The sequence below is a fragment of the Triticum aestivum genome, chromosome 3B (assembly GCF_018294505.1).
Source record: "Triticum aestivum cultivar Chinese Spring chromosome 3B, IWGSC CS RefSeq v2.1, whole genome shotgun sequence".
NCBI lineage: Eukaryota > Viridiplantae > Streptophyta > Magnoliopsida > Poales > Poaceae > Triticum > Triticum aestivum.
In genome coordinates, this window is record NC_057801.1 from 807,271,916 (window position 1) to 807,297,999 (window position 26,084).

Sequence of the window (26,084 nt, forward strand, 5' to 3'; positions counted from 1 at the left end):
GGAAAAATGCACTAGGATATAGGGGAAATTAGGGGGAGAAAAGGATAAACTAGCCCAGCACACTAGAAGCAAACATGATTCTAAGAATAAGGGGCGATTTGCTTTTTGGTAGGGATAATCCTTATAAATCCCTGGAAACACACTAGTAACCAAAAAAAGCCTCAGAAATGTGTGTGTGTGAGGGAGAGTCCAACTCCGAGCACCAAATTACTGTTGTCCGTTTCGCCATTTTTTCCTCAATCAATTCTCACATAGCATTTGAGGAAGAACGCGTAAAACCAGTTGGTTGTCAATAGCTTCCTGCTATAGCATTGTGCCGTCACAATAAGACTCCCCAATTGAACAGCTTAGTTTGGCACTCACTTACCACCCCATTCTGGAAATCAATACGAATGCAGAAACTGCTCAAAAAGCTAAATCTGCATGGACAACACACAGGAAAAAGATTTGACCACCGTATGCATAGTTCACACTCAACCGCCGGCCGGCCGGCTATCCCTCCATCTATAGTTAGCAACCTTCCAATCTTCCTCTATACTACTCTGTATCCTTTTTAGATATACACAAGCTCAATTAATTGCCGTATATAAAAAGAATATCTTTTTGGAGAACTAATACCATTGTATCCTAGTGGTAGTAGAATTTGTTTCTCTGAATATCTAAAAGATATTTTTCGCAAAAGAAATATATATATATCTAAAAGATATATACCACGAGGTGTGAGCGTGGTACGTGTAGGCGACTGAGTGGAGCGTGTGACGTAGAGGAAACTGGTCTCTGAAGACGAGATGGAAGATAGGTGCAGGTGCCGAACCCAGGCTGGGGACTTGTTCTCCGGACTGCGGAAGAGAGAGCGAGGAAACTGACGCGAGCGTGCGGGCGGGACAAACGGTGGGTCACCTGACAGGAGGAATTCCCGCACGCACATCAATGCGCCGCGCAGGCGTGTGCGACTCGTCTCTCCTCTCGCCGGCCTACATAAGCCCACCCGATCAAACACGCGGGCGAAGCTGCACCCATCCCGTTTGCATTTCTCCAACCGAACGGCGGCAAGGCATGGCCTCGAAGCTCCCCGACGCGACCAAGGGCCTCGGCGCCGGCGGCATGGACGTCGAGGATGGGAGCGGTGGCGGCGGTGGTGGTAAGAAGGTGGCCGGCAGGTGGCCCGGGTTCGTTCATTTCTTCTTCGTGCTCACCGTCGTCACGTGCGCGCTCGTCTACGCCCCGCGCTTCCTCTCGCCCACCGTGCCCGTCGACTTCTTGGGGCCGCGCCAGCCGTCGTCCGGTAGACTCCCCGTGCGCGTCGACGGTGGCCGCGGCAATGAAGGCGACGCGCTGGTTCTCGACAACCAGGTGAACTCCCCGTGCGCGTCGATGGGCGCCCACGGCATCTGCTGCGACCGCTCCGACTTCAACACCGACGTGTGCTTCATGGCCGGCGACGTGCGCACGGACGCCGCGTCGCTCTCCTTCCTGCTCTTCCCGCCGCAAGCGCCCAACGGCACCGCCAAGGACGCCAACGCCACCGTGGCGGAGAAGGAGGAGGTGGTGCGGCCCTACACGCGCAAGTGGGAGAAGCACCTGATGGCCAACATCCAGGAGGTGCGGCTCCGCGCGGCCCGGCCGGACGAGGCCCAGGACGGGCACCGGTGCGACGTGCGGCACGAGTCGCCGGCGCTGGTGATGACGGCGGGCGGGTACACGGGGAACCTGTTCCACGCGTTCAACGACGGGTTCCTGCCGGCGTGGCTCACGGTGCAGCACCTCCGCCGCCGCGTGGTCCTGGCCGTGCTCGCGTACAACCCGTGGTGGGCCGGCACGTTCCGGGAGCTCGTGTCGGGGCTCTCGGACCACCACGTGATCGACCTCCTACACGACAAGCGCACGCACTGCTTCCCTGGCGCGATCGTCGGGACGCGCTTCCACGGCATCCTCGCCGTCGAGCCGGCTCGGACCAAGGACAACCGCACCCTCGTCGACTTCCACGACTTCCTGGCCGGCGCGTACAAGGACGACAGCACGCCGCCGGAGGCCAAGCAGCAGCAGCAGCAGCAGCAGCAACCGAGGCGGCGGCCGAGGCTGGGGCTGTACTCGCGCAAGGGCACGCGGATGATCGAGAACGAGGCGGCGGTGGCGCGGCTGGCGGAGTCGGTGGGGTTCGACGTGTCCATCCTGGAGACGGCGAACGGGGCGCCGCTGTCGTCGGAGTACGCCGCGGTGAGCGCGTGCGACGTGCTGGTGGGCGTGCACGGCGCCGACCTGACCAAGCTGCTCTTCCTCCGGCCGCGCCGCGCCGCGCTCCTGCAGATTGCGCCGCTGGGCGTGCCACACGTGGCGCGCGGCTGCTACGAGAAGGCGACGGCCATGATGGAGATGCAGTACGAGCAGTACGACGCGGCGGCGAACGAGAGCTCGCTGGTCCGGAAGTACCCGGCGGACGACGTGGTGCTGCGCGACCCGGAGGCGGCGACGCGCGAGCGCGGGTGGGACCTCACCGCGCGCGTGTACCTCGGCGGGCAGAACGTGAGCCTCGACCTGGGAAGGTTCGGCGACACGCTCAGGAGGCTGCACTCCCGCGCCCTGCGGCTGCCGGCGGCCGGGCCGTAGCTGGCTGCTGGCTGGTTAGATATGTGCGTCGCCGATCAGTCGCCGACGAGCTGCTGCATGCTAATCGAGGGTAGGTCCGGCGGCCGCGGCCGGCGCACGTCGCGTACGTCACAGGGCGCTGGGTCGATCGCAACCGTTTTCTTGGACTCTTGTTCGACAGCACAGACTACACAATGTGTTTTGTATATCTGTTTTGTTCTGTTTGTGGACAAGTTAAAATCCATTTAACCGTGGAATACTCCGATGAAAATAACTTTTGTTGTTTGTGGTCCCCCCTTTCTAAATACTCAGTTTGTCTTTCTAGATATTTCAACAAGTGACTACATACGGAGCAAAATGAGTGAATCGACATTTTAAAATATATCTATATACATCTGTATATGATTGTCCATTTAAAATCTTTAAAAGAACAAATATTTAGGAAAGGAGGGAGTAGTACATATTATGGTTCGTGTCTCGAAATAAGAACAGTCTCTTGTGATGACACACGCAACGGCATGCACTGCTCGCGCCAGGCCAGCCGTGGCGTGGCCTGGGCGCCGGCCGGCACGGCGCGGCGTGCGGCGTGCAGGCAGCTGGCGGCATACTAACACATGGAACCGAATGTTCATGCGTTATGCCCCTGCCTTGACTAATGTTTATGTTCTCTAATTGTCACGAAAATATATACAATTGATCCACGCGCTGGAGGAATAATGATTGGCGGACGTAACGTGCAGAGCTGTTGCTGCAAACAAGTATCGTTGGCAGATCATCGTGCAGAAGCATCGTCCAACCGTTTGTTTGAACGAAGAGTAACAGTAGTATTTCGCTGTACAAACCCAGACTGACCAAATTAAGGAACATACCATGTGTAGGAAGTGGACCTGCGTGCATTTGATAAAGGTCGGCCGGCGTCGACGGGGTTTGAACAGCGGATGGGAGAACTTTCTTAGGCGGGCACGCGGTTGAGTTGAACGGTGGATACGGGCCGCTGCAGTTGACATGGACATGATCGGAGGGTCCAGCAGCGCGGGCCATGTGGTACGAGAATGACATGGAACTGTGCATCCGACGGCGACAACGCAGCCACCTGTTGACGAGGGCATCTCCTTCCTCTGTCCCTGTTCAGAGAGGAAGTACCGGCTGGCCTGGATTCGGCATCTGCACCCACCTCATGTACTTGCACCCAAAGACTTCTTCTACGGATAATTCTCAGGGTCAGGGGCACGTAGATGCGGGAGCATGCACCTGCCCGACGGTCCGATCGTCTCGCGGTCCGTAAAGTCATTGGATCTCGCATGAGTGCACATCAAGGTTGTAGTTTTCGTTTCTAAAACTTGCGATTTTGTCGTTAGGTTTCAGATTTCAACGTTCGTAGTCTTTGAATCTTGCGATTTTGTCGTTCGCTCGTCTAACTTTCAATGGTTAGAACTTAACGGAGTTTCCAAAAATGGTAAAAATATTTTCTGTCTGTCTATCTATCTGTCTATCTATAGTAGCATGTACCAACACCTCATCGCATCTTATAGATCTTCACCGAAAAAAAATACTTTGTATTACTAGACCTCGTACTACTTGGGGCACCTTCAATGCGGAGTCTCAAACTGCCTGCAACCCTCCGGACTGAACGATCAAAAAATAGTTTCTCATCCCACACGGTACCACATCGGTCCGCGAACTAGCTAGTCTGGACTTCTGTTCTCTGGTAAATCGGACATAAACTAGTGGGGGCTTTGTAGGCGCCCGACCGTTGCCACGTACGTGCCCAACACCCCTGTCCCATCGAAAATCCTCTCCACCTGAAAAACCCTCTCAGCGCGAAGAGGTTGTCGGGCATTCATGCGAGTCAGCGCCACTCCAGACCGGACGAGACTTCGCGACATGGATGTCGGTCAGAGCAACGTGACTGGGCGAGCGGGCTACATCACATCAATGCCGACGTGGCAACCGAGAAGCCTACTGCAGCAGCAAATGCACCACATTGAAGCCTAATACGTCTCCAACGTATCTATAATTTTCGATTTTTCCATGGTATTATAGTATCGATCTTTGATGTTTATTATGCAATTATATATTATTTTTTGAGACTAACATATTAACCTAGTGCCCAGTGCCAGTGGTTGTTTTTTTTGCTTATTTTTGGCTTTTCAGGAAATCAATATCAAACAGTGTACAAACAAAGAAAAAACTTTGGATTGATTTTTCCTGGACCAGAAGAGACCCTAAAAGGTTCGGGAGAAGACTTGACGAGAAGCACGCCCCAGGGGGGTGCCCCCATGCTTGTGGGCCCCTCGTGGCACCTCTTGACCTAATTCCGCCTCTACAAATTCTCAAATATTCCCCTGACATCAGAGAGACACCCGAAATACTTTTTCCGCCGCCGCAAGTTTTTGTTATCGAGAGATCCCATCTGGAGGCCTTCTCCGGTACTCTGCTGGAGGGGGAATCGACCACAAAGGGGCTCTATATCAACCTTGTTGCATTTTCGATGATGTGTCAGTAGTTTAGCATATACCTAGGGGTCCATAGCTAGTAGCTAGATGACTTCTTCTCTCTCTTTGGTCTTCAATACAATGTTCTTCTTGATGTTCTTGGAGATCTATTCGATGTAATTGAGTCTCCAACGTATCTATAATTTTTGATTATCCCATGTTGTTATATTATCAATCTTGGATGTTTTATATTCATTTACTAGCAACTTTATATCATTTTTTGGACTAACCTATTGACATAGTGCCCCATGACAGTTGTTGTTTTTTACTTCGCAGAATATCAATACCAAACGGAGTCCAAATGCCACGAAACTTTTTCAAGAATTTTTCCTGCCCAGAAGACACCCAGGAGGACCAAGAAGTGCACTAGAGGGGGCTTGTGGGGCCCACTAGGCACCAGGGCGCGCCAGAGGCCCCAGGCGCGCCCTGGTGGGTAGTCGAGCTCACAAGCGCCCCCTCCACCGCCTATCAGCTCTATAAATACTCTAAAATCACAAAAACCCTAGGGGAGTCGAGAGAAAATAGTTTCCGCCGCTGCAAGTTCCAGAACCACGAAATCCAATCTAGAGGCCTTTTCCGGCACTCTGCCGGAGGGGTCAACGATCACGAAGGGGTTCTTAATCAACACCCTTGCCCCTCCGATGATGCGTGAGTGGTTTACTACAGACCTACGAGTCCGTAGATAGTAGCTAGATGACTTCTTTTCTCTTTTTGATCATCAATACAATGTTCTCTTCGATGTTCTTGGAGATCTATTTGATGTAATGACTTTTTGCGATATGTTTGTTGGGATCCGATGAATTCTGAGTTTATGATCAGTTGTATCTATGAATATACAATAGCAGAAAGCATACTGGCAACAATGAAGGAAGATCAAGTGGGTTACTTGAGGCAGTGAAAATTCTCAGTGTTTTCATGCCATGGCCACTGTACAACACAGGCATAATTGCATCACTTCCCTACAAGGGCCAGATGGTTCTGACATATTTGGTCATGAAGGCAAAGCTGCAATTCTTCATGAGGCCTTCAAGGAGAGACTTGGCCAATTTGAGCCCTTCGGAATTCCCCCTGATTTACTTAATCTCATAGGTACGCATCCTGATCTATCTTTTTTGGAGACCCCTTTTAGTAAGGATGAGATTGACGCCATAATTAAAAAGTTGCCCCCCCCCCCAAAAAAAATCTCCGGGCCCGGATGGATTTAACACATATTTCATAAAGAAAGGTTGGCACATCATAAAGCAAGATTTTTCTAACCTTTGTGATCAATTTACAAAGGAGATTTGTGCTTGCGGAGTATTGACAACTCCTTTATAACACTCATTCCAAAGAGAGCTGGAGCTTTTGGGGTCAATGATTTCAAGCCCATTTCTTTGATTAGTTGCACTATAAAGCTGATAACTAAATTGCTTGTCAGTAGATTGCAGTCCGTCATACTGGAACTGGTACATGTCAATCAATATGGTTTCTAAAGTCGAGAACAATTCAAGATTGTATTGCTTGGGCATATGGATTTTTGTTTCAATGCCACAAAAGTAAGAAGCCAATTATTGCTTTGAAATTGGATTTTGAAAAGGCTTTCGACAAGCTTGAACATGGAATGCGTTTGGCAGTTTTGAAGAAGAAGGGCTTTGGGCAGAGATGGTGTTCTTGGATCTAACAAACCTTAAGCTCCGGCACCTCATCGGTCCTACTCAATGGTATTCCTAGTACATCTTTCAAGTGCAGAAGAGGAATCAGAAAAGCAGATGCTCTCTCTCCCTTATTGTTTGTACTTGCATCTGACTTCCTTCAGACAATCATAAATGATACTATGCACAGGAATCTCCTTCAACCACCCATCATTGAGCAAATTGACACGTACAGAAGGCACTGATTCTAGAGAGGCAATGATCTGGAAAAGAAAAAAATCACTTGCAGCTTGGGATTTGATTTGCAGACCGAAAGACAAAGGTGGTTTAGGCATTTTGAACCTATCCACACCGAACACCTGCTTACTAATGAAGATGGTTCACAAATTCATCAACCACATGCATATCCCTTGGGTTAATTTGATTTGGAAACTATAATATCCACGAGGGATGGCACCTATTAACCTACAAACCCGCTCCTTTTGGTGGAGGGATTGCCTGAAACTTTTACCATCGTACCATGCCATGGCGGCCAGCTCCCCTCATGATAGAGGCAAAGGTGTCCCGTCTTTCGATGAGATGGTGGATTTCGCTTTGGTGGAAGTCGACTTTGACGATCCGACTATGAACGTGCGAGGACGTCGCGCCTTAGCAATCGCTAAACCAACTCCGAGAGGTTATTGACCACGCCGGAGCACGATCAACCTGACCACGAGGGTCTGTTTCCTGCGAGCAAACGAAGAACAAGCAAGAAACTAAGATTGCAATCTGGATATTGCGAATATAAGATGAAAGCTTTATTGATCAAGGTGGGGTTCTGTGACGCCTTTGTCTGGTCGTTGAACACAAACGAAGTACGCGAAGTTGCAGCTATGGCGAACTTTTAATCTAAACAAAACCCAAGGAAAAGCTACTAGATGGATCTACTTATATAGGAGCAAGGGGTGGCGGCCAAGGAGGTGGGAGGACGTCCCAAGGCAGCCTAAAACTAAATCTAGGTCGTACAAGGCCAATGGGCCCAAGTGGAGGTGATGTAACACCTTTGGACTTGTAGTTTGACTCGGATTCTGCTGCAGCATCAGATTGTTTCGTCCACAACTCAACGCTCCGGACGAATTTGATGGTGATTCCAATTGGGTTGGAAAGTGCACGAAATCTAGTTTCCAACAAAAAAAGAATCACCCAATTCGGAGTCCGTATGAAAAACTTGTGTGCGTTTTGAGTCAGGTGTGTCTGTGCAGTCCGAATCTGAATCCAGAACGTGAGAGACTTGGACTCTATCTTCTCTTGGGCCAAAAGTGACGTGAGAGAACTTTTTGGACAGCAAATAAACATCTCGTTCTTCCTTATCTTCATATGTGGATTGTACAAATGTCCCATACACCTGCAAATAGACAAAACACAAAAGTGTGTGAAGTATTTTTGTTCTGGATAACATAAATAGATTATTGAATAGTTTGCACTAGAAATCACCTGACAAATATGCATATATGCAATATTTTTGGTCATATCCAAGGTAGTCATGTCCTCATCATCCTCCCCTTCTTGAAAATAAAGCCGTCCTCGGCGTTGCTTAATCTGAAACGTGGCTAACAAAAGAGACAAGGTGTACATGTTGTATATGTATATGTCATCCATTTTTACTTCCCTTGATTTTTGCATATATGACACATGAATAGATGAGTAACTTGCATAGTTCATAAAATCTAAAGCCAAAAAATTAGCACAAGAAGTAGAAGGCATGAAAATATTGCAACTCAGTTTGCACATATAAGTGAAGCTCTTATTCATTTCAAAAGATTGACAATGTTCATCATTAAACCATCCCAACATTGGTGAATAAACCTTACTTGCATCAAATTTACATGCTACAACATGCGTAAATAAGCAAACATGCAATAAGTCATTCAACACAGAATCATCACCAAGATTAGAGGTCATATCAAAATGATTAAACATTGGTTCTTTTGCATCAATAGTTAATTCAATGGGTGCACTCAAAATTGTTGGTATTTCAGTTGTTTGATCACATGGCAAAGTCAAATTATCAACGTAGTCCTCTAAAATAGGTGGTGTGATCAAAGTAGTGGGTAGCTCATCAGATGGTGCATTCAAATTGACAAGGCATTCATCATTCTCATGTAGAGATGGAAGATCAGTACCTTTGTCATTACCTCTTATGATCAACTCAGATGATGTAGCCACTCTCGGGGGCGATGTGTCACATGGTGGAGGTGATGTAGTCCTGACAACAACGGATGTGGTTGTCATAGTATGCCTAGTAGTTGAAGGAACAATCATATCAACTCTTGGAATGTGCACCGTGCGCTTGTTCTCCTCGTGGCCAACACGTCGTTTTATTTCCTGTTCAGCTTTGCAAGCAAGATGAAACAAATGGTCCATAGGATAACACTCTTCATGAATTAGTATCTCTTGAATATCACGGTTTAATCCTCCCCAAAATCTATCCATAAAATCATCTTCACTTTCTTCTAAAGAGGAATGCAACAAGGTAGTTTGTAAATCATCATAATATTTTGTTACAGTTTCACTCGCTTGTTTTAAGTGTTGCAACTTCTTAATCATGTCACGAGTATAATAAGCAGGGACGAAAGTATGTCGCATGGCAAGTTTCAAATCATCCCAAGTAGTAGGTATATAATCAGGGTGTAACCGACAATATTCACTCCACCAAACCAAAGCATAACCAGTGAAAGAACCAACCGCAACCTTAACCTTTTTATGTTCATCGAAATTATGGGAAGCAAATATATTTTTTATGTCGAACTCCCATTCAATATATAAAGCAGGTTTAAAACGGCCATTAAATGGTGGTATAGATACATTAACCTGATCATGTGCATTTGGATGTTTGTGCACCCCTCGTGACGGTTGTGGTATTTGCAAAGGTGGTGGCACGTCTCCCGCGATCGACAAAGCCCATGAATTGACTCTGGATCCTGTCATGATTAGTAGAACAAGAAACAAAACCCAAAAATAATGTTCCTATAACTACTAGGATGTGGTGGTAAAACGCTCACAGTAAAGCAAATATCAATGTCTTACAAGTTCTTACCATGCAGCAGGCGGTGATCGGCAACCAGCGGTGTCAAGTAACTCCGAATATTGAGTAAAGCGATTGCCAGGGGAGCGTACGTATACACGGTGTAGAAATATGTGGAGCTGGGTTGGCTATATATGGTAGCAAAAAATTAGCAATAATCAATTCAAAGATGCAATGTTGAATAAACGCTCAACGACGGTACTGTGCTGGTCCTAGGCTAGACCGGACTAGAGACGCGAGCCTAGAACACTAATAAGGTCACGGCGTAGCACAACTAGCATCAATGAAGGATACTAAGTAGCTCTTGACAGCAAGATATAAGTGAAGATCACAACGGCAGTAAAGATAATGATGTGAAACAATAGCCAAGCTGTTTTACTGAATAGTGCACAAAACAGATTCCAATCCGAATTCAGGTACGAGATTGATTCTAGATAGATCCAATTTTTTTCTTCTCTCTTTTTTTTCTCACGCTTTTTTTTTCTTTTTCTTCTCCCTCTTTTTCTTTTTTTTTTCTTTCCTTTTTTCTCTCTTTTTTTTCTTTATCTTCTTTTTCTCCCTCTTTCCAAGACAAACTAGATAAGATGCAGATTCGATCAGGCGAAGATGTGAGTGACCTCAACTATAATTATGACAATAAACAGTGCGTAGCACGTGGTGGAAATTGGTGGATTGGATGGTGGACAGCGGATGGGATAATGATGCAGCGGCTGCGTGACTAATATGAACAGAACTCGAAACTCTAAAGGAACTAGACACTAAGACCAGCAACTCGACACGGCGATGCAACCAATAATTCAATAATGCAAACAATGAATAGAAAATTGCAAAGGCTCAGACTGGCTTGGATAAAGGATGAACAGATCTAACTTTTTTTTGTGGCTTTTTCTTGGACAATAGGTAAGAAAATAAATCTAATCTAAGAAAAACTGGAAATTCTCACCGAGCAACCTGAAAACTGATACCACTTGATACCACTTGATAGAGGCAAAGGTGTCCCGTCTTTCGATGAGATGGTGGATTTCGCTTTGGTGGAAGTCGACTTTGACGATCCGACTATGAACGTGCGAGGACGTCGCGCCTTAGCAATCGCTAAACCAACTCCGAGAGGTTATTGACCACGCCGGAGCACGATCAACCTGACCACGAGGGTCTGTTTCCTGCGAGCAAACGAAGAACAAGCAAGAAACTAAGATTGCAATCTGGATATTGCGAATATAAGATGAAAGCTTTATTGATCAAGGTGGGGTTCTGTGACGCCTTTGTCTGGTCGTTGAACACAAACGAAGTACGCGAAGTTGCAGCTATGGCGAACTTTTAATCTAAACAAAACCCAAGGAAAAGCTACTAGATGGATCTACTTATATAGGAGCAAGGGGTGGCGGCCAAGGAGGTGGGAGGACGTCCCAAGGCAGCCTAAAACTAAATCTAGGTCGTACAAGGCCAATGGGCCCAAGTGGAGGTGATGTAACACCTTTGGACTTGTAGTTTGACTCGGATTCTGCTGCAGCATCAGATTGTTTCGTCCACAACTCAACGCTCCGGACGAATTTGATGGTGATTCCAATTGGGTTGGAAAGTGCACGAAATCTAGTTTCCAACAAAAAAAGAATCACCCAATTCGGAGTCCGTATGAAAAACTTGTGTGCGTTTTGAGTCAGGTGTGTCTGTGCAGTCCGAATCTGAATCCAGAACGTGAGAGACTTGGACTCTATCTTCTCTTGGGCCAAAAGTGACGTGAGAGAACTTTTTGGACAGCAAATAAACATCTCGTTCTTCCTTATCTTCATATGTGGATTGTACAAATGTCCCATACACCTGCAAATAGACAAAACACAAAAGTGTGTGAAGTATTTTTGTTCTGGATAACATAAATAGATTATTGAATAGTTTGCACTAGAAATCACCTGACAAATATGCATATATGCAATATTTTTGGTCATATCCAAGGTAGTCATGTCCTCATCACCTCACAATGGACAAACTGTTGCCTTCTGGTCTAACCATTGGGATGGCACCCCCAATGCCTAGCTATGGCCCCATTTGCACTCTTTCTCTAAAGAACAGTCTATCACTTTACATGCCTTACATTCTTTAGATGATCTAGCTACCCACTTTCAGTTTCTACTATCTGAAGAAACATATCTGCAGTTCCAGGGACATAACTCATGGCATCTTCCTGCAGGTGCGTACAACTACAAGGTCTCAAAGGCATATAGGTTAATGACTGTCCATCCTCTTGTCTTGCCAGTAATCAAATGGCTTTGGAAATCCTATTGTCAGCTCGAATATGATTTTTTTTCTGGTTGATGGTTAACAACAGACAGAACACAAGAGCACCGGCAAGATTTCATGTTTGAGCTGACAATAGGATTTCCAAAGCCATTTTATTACTGGCAAGACTAGAGGATGGACAGTCATTAACCTATGCTAGATCATGATTGGCGCGCGTTGCTGCGCCCATATATTTTTACTGTAAAATAATAGGCACATTTGCAAATATATTAAGGCATATGACCTGAAGGTTGTGTTTGCATAAAGAGCCATATAGTGGTGAATTTTGGCTTATAGCCTGAATGTGAGAGTATTATGATTAATCGCCTCATAATTTTGAAAGAATTCATGAACATTGTGGTTGCTATATACATCTATTTGAGCGACAACTAATTTTGGACGGAGGGAATATATGAAACCAAACCATACATTGTTTAGAGAATATAACATTATTTTGGGTTGAAGAGAGTGAGAAACAAACATCCGCAACTGCCATAGTGACGGAACAATCCTAATGACTCGTACCATGCACATATATACAGTATAGTAGATTCCATAAATAGTATAAATCCAGATAGAAGCAATTCATTTATATTGTCATTTGAAAGGTAGATCGATCAAAGAAAGGTGAAAGAGAATGTATCAGAAAAGTTGCACCACGATGATATGTTGGGCTTAGAGTTACAAATTGGAAGAGCAGATCCATGGCTAGAGAGCAGGGCATGCAAATTGTTAGGCTAGAACTTTCCCGAACAAATACACCTTAAGCCAAAAACCATAGTCCAAGAATTTCTCCAACAAATTGATCACAATCCAACACTTTAATTTATATAGGACCTGCAAATACGTGAGACAAAGGAAACATCATTAGTTAGGAGTCTGAACAAAATAGAATTAGGTTGGATAAAGGTCGTACAGGGAAGAAAAATGAGCAAATTAGCCCAGAAGCATAGTCGCGAAGGCTAACAAAACCACGGAACAAATGTGTCATTCAACAATATCCGGGTGTTAAGTGTAATGTGATAAATTATATAACCAATAAACAACTATTTATATACCCAAATTATTGTTTGAATACATAGATACCCAGTCCTGATGAAAGATTATGCCCTTTAAATCCTAATGGTTTATGGGCAAAAGAAATTAAATAAGGCTTGACGATTATCATCATTTGGCTATGGCACTTTATTTCCAGATGATCTCGAATAGCAGATTCATAGATAAGGCATACATATTCTGTCCATTCCAACTCAACTTAGACTAATGAATTTTATTTTTTGTGGCTCGAACAATTTTAAAGTGTTGATAGTAATAGTGTAGGGAAGAACAAAGCCAAGAGGAGTTATCTAGTCTTACAAAGTATCCGAGCCTTACCAAAGAAGCCAATCTTCACCTAATTAGCTTAAAAAGTGTATCTGCATTGTCACCCTGCTGCAGTAATTATCTTCAGCAATTCATCAAACAAAAATAGGAGAGCTAATCCAGAGGCATGAATAGCTAACAGTGAAAAAATAATTAACATTTCTAATAACTGAACAAACTAAGCATTTCCCCACTGCAAAAGAGGGGTAGCATTGAAGAAATCTATTTTCCAAGGAAAACAATAGATTATATACTAATATGCTGAGAACACTACGGATCTACATGTGGCTTGGGTTTAATAGCTTATCAATTCCACAAAGCATGTTAATCAGCTTGCAAGAATTTTGACACGTAGGATTTTTTGTACGGAAAATATGAATACATCATACTTAGTGCTCTACCAAGGGAGGAAGATGTAGACAAAGAAAAGAACACACAATAAATGGAACCGAACAAAATTGTAATGGGTATTTCAAATATAACCTGGGGATCAAAGCATAGCATGCATTGGATTTTAATCGAGAGACGGTCTCATTCTCTAAGCATGCACACTTTCGGAACTATATAAAGCACTTTCGGAAAAGTGAATATGAAACGATAAATAATTAAATTTCGATCTCTATGGACCAAGAAAACGCTATCCAACTATTATTTGCCTAAAAGTAGAGCAATTGTAAACTCCTAAACTGAAACTACATTAATCAAGGGATAACAACATTTACATGTCCAAACAAAGTGTGTCATTGATGGGCTATAGGTTGTGCATAACTGTATATAATTTAAGAAAATTTACTCATCAATATGAGTATTCACTCTGTTAACTTGAATGACCTTATTGCTGGTGACACAATATACAATGGGTTAGAATTCAGAAATCAAGTGCTTACCTCAGATAGATTTTCTCATGCCATATATCATGCTTTGACAGCTTTCTCTCAAGCATGAGCTTCTTTTCCACCACTACTTGATATGATAGGAAGCATTTTTTTAGATAAAATTCCCTACATTAAATATATCAACAAACGTGATCAGTCAAATAAAAATCAATAGTCAGCATAATATTTGAGTTGACAGCACGCTGACAATACCAAGCTAGGAGCTACATCAAAATTTAATTGTCGCACAAGATATATTTTGGGGCGTTGGTGCCTAGCATACGTGTTGCATGCATTGGAATTTTTCACTTGTCAGCCAAAGTGACGCATAACAGACCTTGGGGGCATTGCTATTGTGGTGGCATAAAGTCAGATTAGCCAAGTACCAACTGAAGACTCCCATTGTTGGTCAATGTGTTTGCAAAAAAAAACCTTGCAAACTGCATTGACTCTCTGCAAAAAGATAGAGAAACTCATCTCGGTTCTTCACAGGCGAAAAGATAGACACATGTAGTCTACAAACAAAATAACTGATTGCTGGATAGCAAGGATATTCCTAAATTCATGTGTAATCCTGTTCTCAGGCCATCAGCGCCACGACCATCAGATCTACAGTTTTGGACGTCTTCAGCCGTCTGATGAAACTCTAGTATAAAATAAGTTATGTGCCAGCATCATGGCCGGCAACATGATTTGATGTCAAAGAAGAGCCTGTCTGGAGTGCTTTGCTGCAACAATCTTCTTCAAACAAGCATGCGAACATACTCACAAAATAAACAGATCGGAGGGCATGAGCCACGACGTCTTTGTAATCTGATTGTTTTAGGGCTCCTCAAGTGCTAATCAGATCTTCAAATTAACTACTCACAGAATAAACAGAACTCAGTTTCAAATCATTCGAACAGAGCATGAGGGAACGAGGTGTGGGGAAGTTGTAGCGGAATACGTCTGGGTACCTACTGGAACAAAATCACTAAGTGCTGTCGAGCGGGATCCTTATAGGATATAATAGGGAGGATCTCGATTACTAGCAATAATTCCTCTCAGAGGCAGGATTCAGTGGCGATTACAGAGGGAATTACAAGAATGGAGTAGCTAGGGTTCGTCGCGAGGGAGGAAGGGGAAGGGGATAAGAGCTGTGCCGCCGTTGCCGTGATCCACTGGATACCGGCCCTGTACGTTGTTCCTGATACTTGTAGTCACAGACTCGCAGTAGGGCTGCGGTTGTAGCTCCTGCAGTAGTGAGGTAGGTGGGCCTAGCCCATAGCTATCGGCCCATGAGGAGGGATGCTGACATCCCCTCCCCCTTAACAACCGGCTTGCCCTCAAGCCGGTTCCCGCTCTTCGCCGGTCCACAGGGGAGTTGCATTGTACATAGCAGCAAGAGCATATGCAGGGTGCGGTCAACAAGCCAAGGAATAGAACATGGTACGCGCAAGCTCTGGACTGCAAGCTCAATCCTCCTGGATCCCAAGACATCCTTGATTGGTAGAAGCGGTTGTTGTGGCCGGCAGAAGCCACACCAAAGGAGTCAAGGACGTAGCCATTGCTAGCACAGTCGTGGTCGAAGCCGAGGATGTAGTCATATGCGGGGTGCATTTTCTTCGCTGATTCATAGGAGTGGTTCCTTGCCAACACCATCCTGAGCATATGCAGAGTGCGATCAGAGAGCCAGGGAATAGAACATGGTACTTGCAGGCCTTCAACATTGGCAAAGTTCATTCGTCCTAGATTCCATTGCTCACAAGAAGAAAATGCTGGCAGAATTAACTTCACTGCACACTGTTCATCGCTTTGCACTCCCTCATATTTGAACCTCTCATACCTGCAGCAAGGGAACCTGCAATAAGGGTCCTGGAATAGATGCAAGTCCTCAACTGAGAGCAGCCCACAACTGAATTGTCGCATCGTGATAAAAGTTTGAGGATCATTTTCAGAACTAGAGTTCATTGCATGGAAGCCACCACAGGTAGCCGAACTTCTAGAATTCCATGGCATCCCTTCTTGCATTAATCCATTGATGCTATATCCCAACCAATCAAGAGCAACAATGAGATATGCATCTAGGCGTGTACCACAACGAGAGTACCACCTATATTTTGACGAGGTAATGATATGACCGGCAAAGACCCAAAACTGAGTCAGCTCCAAAAGAACCCAAGTGAGGTGCAGATATTCTGAAGTAGTTCTTCCGTTGCTTTTGAAATCTGTAGGAACATTTTGTGGGACGAGATGCGACCATGGGGGCTTGGGTTGCAACAAGGGCATATGCTTCCCTGGTTGTGTGATAAGCAGTTCCAACGCAATCAGAATCAACCTAGTTCCTGCCAGTGGGATGCCCAAACATATGCAACAACTGCAATTGAAATTGTTGCTCTCCCCTGCATTATACGACATTCTGCACCTGTGAACTCTGTCAAGAAGCTGCCCAATGGAATGCATCAATAATTCAACAACAACCATGTACTTGTCGCCAGTGAAACATTCACAAGGCTTGGAACTTGTACCTAAACCCAACCAGGTAAGTGATAGACTATCCAAGAGAGAACCCATGTTGTTGCCATCGACGACAAGAACCATGACACCAACAATAGAATTATCTGAATAATGAAGCACTGTTGCAAAATGTACAGCCTGAATCACAAACAGTTCGAGAGTGTCCAAAGACCAGCCATGATTAACTTCACATGATATTGGTTCACAAGGGGGACGAGGCAACATAAAAATATGTTGTGAATTTTTGTCCTGCGATTGATGCTTGCCCCACTGCCATTGCATTGTGATACCAGCTGGAGCAGAAGACAGAAATGGCCAAAATTGCATGAACTAAAGGTAGACACTACTCAGAAGTGATGTACTCAGAGCACCCAATTGCTGCTTGCTGAGAAGGATCTTGTCATGATTACTGAAATCTGAATCATTTTTGCCTCGTTTCAGAAACCACAAGCATGAGAGCTGCACTGGAAGTATACTTATGCAATTTTCCACGAGATTGGAACATCTTTCCCATGCACTGTTAGTGTGAAAGTTGATTGAAGTACGGCCACTGTCTTTAAATTCTTCTTGGCTCAAAAAATTCCAGTGCACTAACATAGGCATAATATGAATTATTCCTTGCAATTGATCAGAAATAGGAATGCAAGCAAGAATAACATAGCCCCAATCCACTACGCGATGCTCATAAACAACCATAAACTGATGCTCAATATACTTGGTTGAAACATGACCACTCCCTGTTAATTCTTCTTGGTTCAAAAATTTCCAGTGCACTGAGATAGGTATAATATGAAGTATGCCCTGCACTGCTCGAGGCTTGTCAGGTGGCAAGGGAAACTGCATATTATGCATAAGGCAGGGCCTAGCAGCAGATGTTTTCCTCCCAGAACCGAATGCCCATGCAACTTCCCATTGGAATTGTTCAAGAGAGTTAGGAAAAGTAGACTGAATGTTGAATTCCATTCTCTTTGTTCCAGCATGTGCACTAGTCCCATCAAAACAATCCCTTGGCTCATTGGAAACCACGAAGGTAAGCTGCTCAATAGGCCAGGACTGATGCTCCACTGATACTCCCATGAAAATATGCAATTGAGTGTCATATATAAATTGCTGCAATGTGCTCCTCGTCTTTGCCTGATGGTCTGGTGGCTAGCAAACATAACCAGAAGCACTAGTGATGCATCCGCCAGCAATGCCAAGGCACAAAACAACATTATCTTCCACAACAATCAGCTCACAACAAAAAATTGAACATGGCCCCTCCTGATAACTTGCATCTGAATGAAACTTGAAAGACGGCCATGGCCTAGGCCTGAATAGGTGTCCGCCATGTCTGGTTCTCACTCTCACAGGTGACAACCATGGTTGCTGCCCGGTTCCCTGCTGTATCGATGGCAGGCACGAGGTTTTGATCTTGTCCACAAGATGAACATGCTTCACCTTGGCCATCCTGAACTAGACCGTATGTCAAACACATGACCAGCATTGGCGGAGCAGGGTCGCTGGGGATGAATATGATGAGGGCGAGGTCGTGGTCCGCCTTGCTCATCACTTGAGTGGAGCTGTCGACAGAGAGGGCATTGAGCTCCTGCACGCCGGCCTTGGAGTCGACGTCGGTGGTGGTCGTCACGGGAGAAACGACCTCGGCACAAGAGGGGGTGTTGGTGCTGATGGAGGCCGTTGCCTGCACCGGCACGAGCTGCTCGACTGCTTTGTGGATGGGGTCGACCGTGGGCTCGAGGTGGACGGTGGCGGCGGCTTCATGGACCTCGTCGACGTTGTCGATGGTGTCAACCTGGGTCGAGCACTCCGTCGAACAGGTGACGGGCACCATCGCGATGCACATCGGGGCTGCCTCATTGGCGGCCGTGGGGATCTCCTAAGCCTTGGTGGTGGAGCCGGAGACGTCGAGGACGGGCGCCAACGCGTCAGTTGTGCTTTCCGGCGAAGTGGTCGCTGATGCTTGATTATGGACGACGGCAGGCGAACTGGTGGCCCAATTGACGTCAAGGGCGTTCAGTTTATCGGCGAGGGACCTAGTGGCGCTGGTGTAGTCGTCGAGCCTAGTGTTGAGCCGCTCGAGGTACTCACGGATCGATGGATCCATGGCCTTCTCTCGAGTGGTGGTGGTGCAAAAAAAATATGAACGAATTTGTGGGAAGGAAGTGCGGTGCCTGGCTCTGAATATCAGATGATAGGATATAATAGGGAGGATCTCGATTACTAGCAATAATTCCTCTCAGAGGCAGGATTCAGTGGTGATTACAGAGGGAATTACAAGAATGGAGTAGCTAGGGTTCGTCGCGAGGGAGGAAGGGGAAGGGGATAAGAGCCGTGTCGCCGTTGCCGTGATCCACTGGATACCGGACCTGTACGTTGTTCCTGATACTTGTAGTCGCAGACTCGCAGTAGGGCTGCGGTTGTAGCTCCTGCAGTAGTGAGGTAGGTGGGCCTAGCCCATAGCTATCGGCCCATGAGGAGGGATGCTGACAGATCCATAGCCCTGGACAATCACTGGATCAGGAGTGGGGGGGAAGCAAGACGATGGGGTGGGTCAGAAGGAGGTGGGAGGGAGGGTGACCTTGCATGTGCCGCGTTGTGGTCGGGCGGTGGCGACGATTCCTGGGTACTACATCGTTGCAGCCGCCGCGTCGCTTGCAAATCAATGGACAGCCGGGAGAGGAATGGATGTACCCGTAGCAGCCAAGGATCTTCATCTTCAGAGGGCTGGTAGGGAGCTCGACCGCCACAGATACCTAGCAAAGGAGGCGAGGTGGCGCGGGGAGGGCGTCGATTGAAGGGAGGAAAGGGGTGGCCTTTTTTGAGACAGGAGGAAAGGGGTGGCCGTTCGATGGTTGTTTTGCCTCGTGAGGTTAAAATGGGCTTCGCCCGAGACTGAGGGCCCAATTAACCACAGGCCCCCAATTTTGCCGTGGGAGTAGCTGCCCATTCCAGTTGCTGGAAGTGTTTGCCTCAAAAAAAAATTTGCGGGAAGTGTTGCGCTAGAGTTTCATCGGACGGCTGAAGACGTCCAAAACTGTAGATCTGATGGTCGTGGCGCTGATGGCCTGAGAAGGCTCGATTAGTGCGCAGTTTTAATATTTCTAAATGCCTTTGAGACCTTGTAGTTGTGTGCGCCTGCAGGAAGATGACAACAAAAAAACTTTTTCATCCAAGACTACACATGTGTCATGTGTAACAAACAAGCACCGGGGACAAGAGATCACTTGTACTCCCTCCGTAAACTAATATAAGAGCGTTTAGAATACTAAAGTAGTGATCTAAACGCTCTTATATTAGTTTACAGAGGGAGTACTTCCTTTGCCCATTTTGAAAAACACTGTTGGCGGTATGTTTGCCCTTCGTGGAATCCTACTGAGACAGGTTCCAGGATGAAATCTCCCAACTCAAACAGTTGCTGCACTTGGCTCTTGCCATGGAGACAATCATTCTGATTTCTTGGGCAATTTGGTCCACAAGGAACGACTTTATCTTCAAGCACATTCCTCCCAACCTTTACGTTTGCAGGCGCAGGTTCAAGGAGGAACTCAAATGGCTTACTTACAGAGTTAAGAGAAATGAGCTCTCTGGACTCATAGATTGGGTCCAGGCCTTGAGATAGGTCTTTCGACAGACTTGTTGTAATGGTTGTATTTCCTTTTCTTGCCTCATTTTCCTTTTTTCTTCTTTGAACATTTTCATGTACCATTTATTTGAAAATCAGTAAAAATATGCAGCAGAGTCCTACTGTTTCCCAAAAAAAAAGTACGCCTATGAATGCCCAAGACAGAACAGAACGCATGGAACATTTGGTTCGGATCTATATGCAGTATGGCGTCAGCCACCTGCACGCGGCACGCTCCCCCGTGCCGGCACACCACAGCTAGCAGCCTAGCGGTGCACGCCGTTACCTTTGCCATCACAAGATTGTCCTTATTTCGAGACATCCACAAATACAAACGGACCCAAAACTAAATTGAATGGTCTTTTCTGAAAAAGAAAAATGATCTGTGCTGTGCTGTCGAACAAAATGGTTGTAGCCCTCAAAAAAACAAAATGGTTGCGGTCCAGCGCCCTGTCACGTACCAGCTCTCGATTAGCATGCATGCAGCAGCTCGTCGGCGACCGATCGGCGGTTCAATCAACGGCGATGCGCGCACGCGTCCAACCGGGTCGCCGACAGCCGGAGGGCGCGGGAGTGCAGCCTCCTCAGGGTGTCGCCGAAGCGGTCCAGGTCGAGGCTCACGTTCTGGCCGCCGAGGTACACGCGCGCGATGAGGTCCCACCCGCCCTCCCGCTTCGCCGCCTCCGGGTCGCGCAGCACCACGTCGTCCGCCGCGTACTTCCGGACCAGCGAGCTCTCGTTCGCCGCCGTGTCGTACTGCTCGTACTGCATCTCCATCATGGTCGTCGCCTTCTCGTAGCACCCGCGCGCCACCGGCGGCACGCCCAGCGGCGCCACCTGCAGCAGCGCGGCGCGGCCCGGCCGGAGGAAGAGCAGCTTGGTCAGGTCCGCGCCGTGCACGCCCACCAGCACGTCGCACGCGCTCACCCTCGCGTACTCCGACGACAGCGGCGCCCCGTTCGCCGTCTCGAGGATGGACACGTCGAACCCCACCGACTCCGCCAGGCGCGCCACGGCCGCCTCGTTCTCGATCACCCGCGTCCCCTTGCGCGAGTACAGCCCCAGCCTCGGCCGCCGCTGCTGCTGGGGCGCCGGCGCCGTGGTGTGCACTAGTTCTTCCGACGCGCCGTCGTCCCTGTATACGCTGGCGAGGAAGTCGTGGAAGTCGACGAGGGTCCGGTTGTCCCGGGTCCGAGCCGGGTCGACCTCGAGAATGCCGTGGAAGCGGGTCCCCACGATGGCCCCCGGGAAGCAGTGCGTGCGCTTGTCGTGCAGGAGGTCGATCACGTGGTGGCGCGAGAGCCCGGACACGAGCTCCGGGAACGTGCCGGCCCACCACGGGTTGTACACCAGCACGGCCAGGACCACGCGGCGGCGGAGGTGCTGCACCGTGAGCCACGCCGGCAGGAACACGTCGTTGAACGCGTGGAACAAGTTCCCCGTGTACCCGCCCGCCGTCATCACCAGCGCCGGCGCGTCGTGCCGCACGTCGCACCGGTGCGCGTCGGCCTCGTCCGGCCGGGCCGCGCGGAGCCGCACCTCCTGGATGTTCGCCATCACGCCCTTCTCCCACTTGCGCGTGTAGGGCCGCACCACCTCCTCCTTCTCTGCCACGGTGGCGTTGGCGCTGGCCGTGCCGTTGGGTGCATGCGGCGGGAAGAGCAGGAACGAGAGGGACGCGGCGTCCGTGCGCACGTCGCCGGCCATGAAGCACACGTCGGTGTTGTAGTCCGACCGGTCGCAGCAGATGCCATGGCCTCCCATCGACGCGCACGGGGAGCCCACCTGGTTGTCGAGGACCAGCGCGTCGCCCTCATTGCCGCGGCCGCCGTGCACGCCCTGTCCTTGTCCTTCAGCCGCTCTACCCAATGCCGGCTGGCGCAGCCCCAAGAAGTCGACGGACACGGCGGGCGACAGGAAACGCGGGGCGTAGACGAGCGCGCACATGACGACGGTGAGGACGAAGAAGAAGTGGACGAAGCCCGGCCACTTACCAGCCGCCTTCTTGCCGCCGCCGCCGCCGCTGCCGTCGTCAACGTCCATGGCGCCGGCACCGAGGCTCTTGGTCGTGTCGGGGAGCTTCGAGGCCATGCCGGCGTTCGGTTGGAGAAATGGAAACGGGATGGGTGCAGCTCTGCGTTGGCGTGCCCGCGTGTTTGGTCAGGTCGGCTTATGTAGGCCGGCGAGACACCGGCGTCAGTTCACAGAAGAGGAAGTCTCCGGCCTTGATTTGACCTATCCATCTCATCTTAGAGACTGATTTCTTCTGCGTCACACACTCCACTCACCCACCCACTCACTCTCCAAATATATCGTCCCAAATATACACAATATTTCAGAGAAACACAAGTATTAATTGTCCCAAATGTTCCCTAAATAAAATTGCCGCAATTCATAGTATTCTTTTTATATAGAGCTATTAAGCTTGTGTAGCTAAAGGATATGTATACTCGTATAGAGAAGATTGGAAGCTTGCTAACTTTGGAGTGGATGGTCAAATCTTCTTCCTGTGTGTGCTGTCCATGCAGATGTAGCTTCATCACTTTCTGAATTCGTATTGATTTCCAGATTGGGGTAGTAAGTGAGCGCCAAACTAAGTTATCCAATTGGGGAGTTTTGTTATGGCAGCACAGGCTAAAGCTGGCAGCATTTGACAACCAGCTACTTTTTGCGCGATCTTCCTCAAATGGTATGTCATTGGAAATTAATTTAGGAGAAAATGGTGCAATGGGCAGCATTTATTTGATTCTTGGAGTTGGACTCTCTCTCACACACACACTCGTCGGAGTGACAACCCCGGGGGGGGGGGGGGGGGGGGCTTAGCCGGAGGGGAAGGGTGCCTACTCCGTTTTCGTGCAGCCAAGGCGAGGGTATGATGGTCTTTACCGGTTGTGCATGTCGGCAACGCGCCGGCTGTGGCCTTCATGGGATCCAAGCGGTGTCGGCTTCCCGTGTTCTACTTTTCATCAATGTTGGCAGCGGCAGGCGGTCGCAGGCGCGCCAGTCATCGACTCGTTGATCTCTGCGTCTTTCTCCACCGATCGAGTGTGCTTCCGCCAACGTTGGAGGTGGATGCCTCATCCATGGCAGCCATGATGCCCGTTCCGCCTTGCTCCCCCGCGTGCCGGCCTGGAGCAACTCACCTCCGTGAGCTGGCTTGGAGAGGCGAGTTGCTGAACCACATGCTAGCTTGGGACGGCAGCTTGCTCCATTGGGCTAGGAGAGGTAGGTGGAGCAGCGAGTTGCCTGGCTCGTATCCGGCAGGCTCGGTGGGCTACACAGCCGGCTTTTATCCCGGAGAACTGCTCTTCTTGCTTGTCGAATGTCATCGAAATGCTGGAGAAAATGGTGAAAAGAGGAGATGGGAAGCGACGGAGTGGTGCAATTCTTGCCTGGCGTCTGGCCTCCTTCAAATAGCCGGCTGATGGGAGGAGCTTGCCCAACGTTGGGGTTAATGCTGACCCGCTCTTGAACAGACATGTGGCCAGAGTAGGTTTCTCGGCACACGCACAAGTTTAATGGAGATGTTTGAGTGCGGCGAGGAGACGTTTTCAGCCGGACATGCGGCGAGTGACGCCCTCGGGTTGCGCGCCGCTTCAATGACAGAGCCAGTGCGGGATCGCGTCCGCTCTGGGTCGGCTTCAATGTGGAGCGGCCGCTCTATATCGACATGAATGTGGGCGCCAAGCGGGAATGCGCGCGCGAGGGAGGAGGATTTTGGGTGGGCCAGAGTGGTTAGAAGCAGGCGTGGCTGTTGTCCGGATGCCCGCAAAGCCTTCCACGTTTGTCTCCGGTTTGCAGGAGAAAGTTCATCCAGATCGTCGAGCGGACCAATACAGATCCGTGTTGGATAGCGCAATGTTAACACATCCTGACCGCATGGTAAGGACGCTTGCGGGTGGTTCGAGATGCCCTAATACATGCATGCGAGACGCAACCAACACGGAGTCCACTAAACTCATGCAGCCCTAGAGATGGATCGAGCGGCCAGTGACCAAGCAAACACTAGCTACTTTCTGTTGCTGGACACTAATCGAGATCACGAGTAGCTCGTTGAAGTTTCTCACACACTTTGTTTTCATGCTTTGATATGAGAAAGAGAGATCGGACAGATGAGCGAAATAAACGGAAATGTGTGATCGAGGCGTAGAGTGACTGAACTACAAAAGGGCACAAACGAACACGGGAGCAGAGAGAGAATGCCCAAAGGCAGGTAGAAAAAGCCATAATGTCTATGTGCACATTAGCATAGTGCTAGCTGGTGGCTACCTCTACGAGACAAATGTTGGTAAGAGACTGATGCGGAATTAACGAACCAGCAAGTCCAAATACAGTTCGATCTCAGGCAGTTGCTGTTGTTAGAGTTTGAACCGTTTATCTCATGTAATCTCAAACCTATCTCTATCTCTTTCACCTCCCGTAGCTATCTCTATCTCCTAAACCGAACCAGATCGGGATTCTCTCTGGACTTGTACGCTACGGCAAGGCTCTTTCGGCCTCAATATAAATACATACGATGCGGCTCCCTTGAGGAGTAGGAACGCTTATACCAAATCTTACATGGTATACAGAGCTAGCCTCTTCCCTATCATCTAGCGACACAACAAAAACAACCAGAACCCTAGCGCCTTTCCTTCGCCATCATCATGAGCTCCAGCATCGCCGGCCTCAACCTCGGCGCGCCTCCAACAGAAAAGCTCGCGAGGGGGAATTACCTCCTATGGAAAGCGCAAGTTCTGCCGGCCCTGCGAGGCGCGCAGGTGACCGGTCTTCTCGACGGCAGCGATGCAGTGCCGCCGAAAACAGTGAAGATCGCCAAGGCGGACAAGACCACGGCCATCGAGCCGAATCCATTGTATGGTCCATGGATTGCCAAAGATCAGCAGGTCCTAAGTTACCTGCTGAATTCGCTCACCCCAGAAATCCTCGCGCAAGTTATTGGTAAGGAAAGTACCCTTGATCTATGGACTGCTCTTACCACGATCTTTGCTGCGCAGAATAACAAACTTGAGGATCGCCATCTCCAACACCAAGAAGGGCAACATGTCCAGCAATGCCTTCATCGCCAAGATGAAGAGCCTCGGAGACGAGCTTGCGGCAGCAGGACGTCCGGTGACAGATGGAGAGATGATGGACTACATCCTCGCCGGACTCGATAGGGATTATGATCCCATCGTCGCAGCAGTTGGCGCCATCAAAAACTCCATCACGGTTGATGACCTTTTCTCGCAGATCTCCGCCTTCGATCAGAGGATGGAGATGCTAGGCGACGGACCAAGCTTCCATTCGTCAGCTAACACCGTGTACAGGGGGCGCGGCCAGTATTGGGGCAGAGGAGGTCGCGGACGAAGAGGGCGTGGTCGTTCTGACCGTGCTCCTTCTCCTTCTATTCGCAATGGTGGAAACAACGGCTACCAGCAACGTCAACGCTAGCCGCCACCGCAGCAGTATCAGCAGCAACATGAGGATGATTACCCCGAGTGCCAGATATATTACAAATACCATGCTGGCGGCGCCAGGGACTGCTGGGATCGGTACAAGAAAGATCGTCAAGAAAATAAGAAGGTTAACCTCATCACCAACTCATATGGCATCGACACCAATTGGTATGCAGATTCAGGAGCTACCGAGCATATCACAGGAGAGCTTGATAAATTGACGATGCGGGAGAAGTAT

General features: G+C 48.4%; 2 protein-coding genes across 2 annotated transcripts; one reads left to right on the forward strand and one right to left on the reverse strand.

Moving 5' to 3' along the window:
* Positions 1-769: 769 nt before the first annotated feature.
* On the forward strand, positions 770-2,871 carry LOC123072565 (xylan glycosyltransferase MUCI21). Its single transcript, XM_044496142.1, has one exon. It carries the CDS (start codon positions 931-933, stop codon positions 2,605-2,607), a length of 1,677 nt encoding a protein of 558 aa, XP_044352077.1. The 5' UTR covers positions 770-930; the 3' UTR covers positions 2,608-2,871.
* A 17,880-nt stretch (positions 2,872-20,751) lies between these two features.
* On the reverse strand, positions 20,752-22,690 carry LOC123066747 (xylan glycosyltransferase MUCI21-like). The gene has a single exon (XM_044489777.1). The coding sequence runs from the start codon at positions 22,497-22,499 to the stop codon at positions 20,925-20,927; it is 1,575 nt and encodes a 524-aa protein (XP_044345712.1). The 5' UTR covers positions 22,500-22,690; the 3' UTR covers positions 20,752-20,924.
* Positions 22,691-26,084: the final 3,394 nt, after the last annotated feature.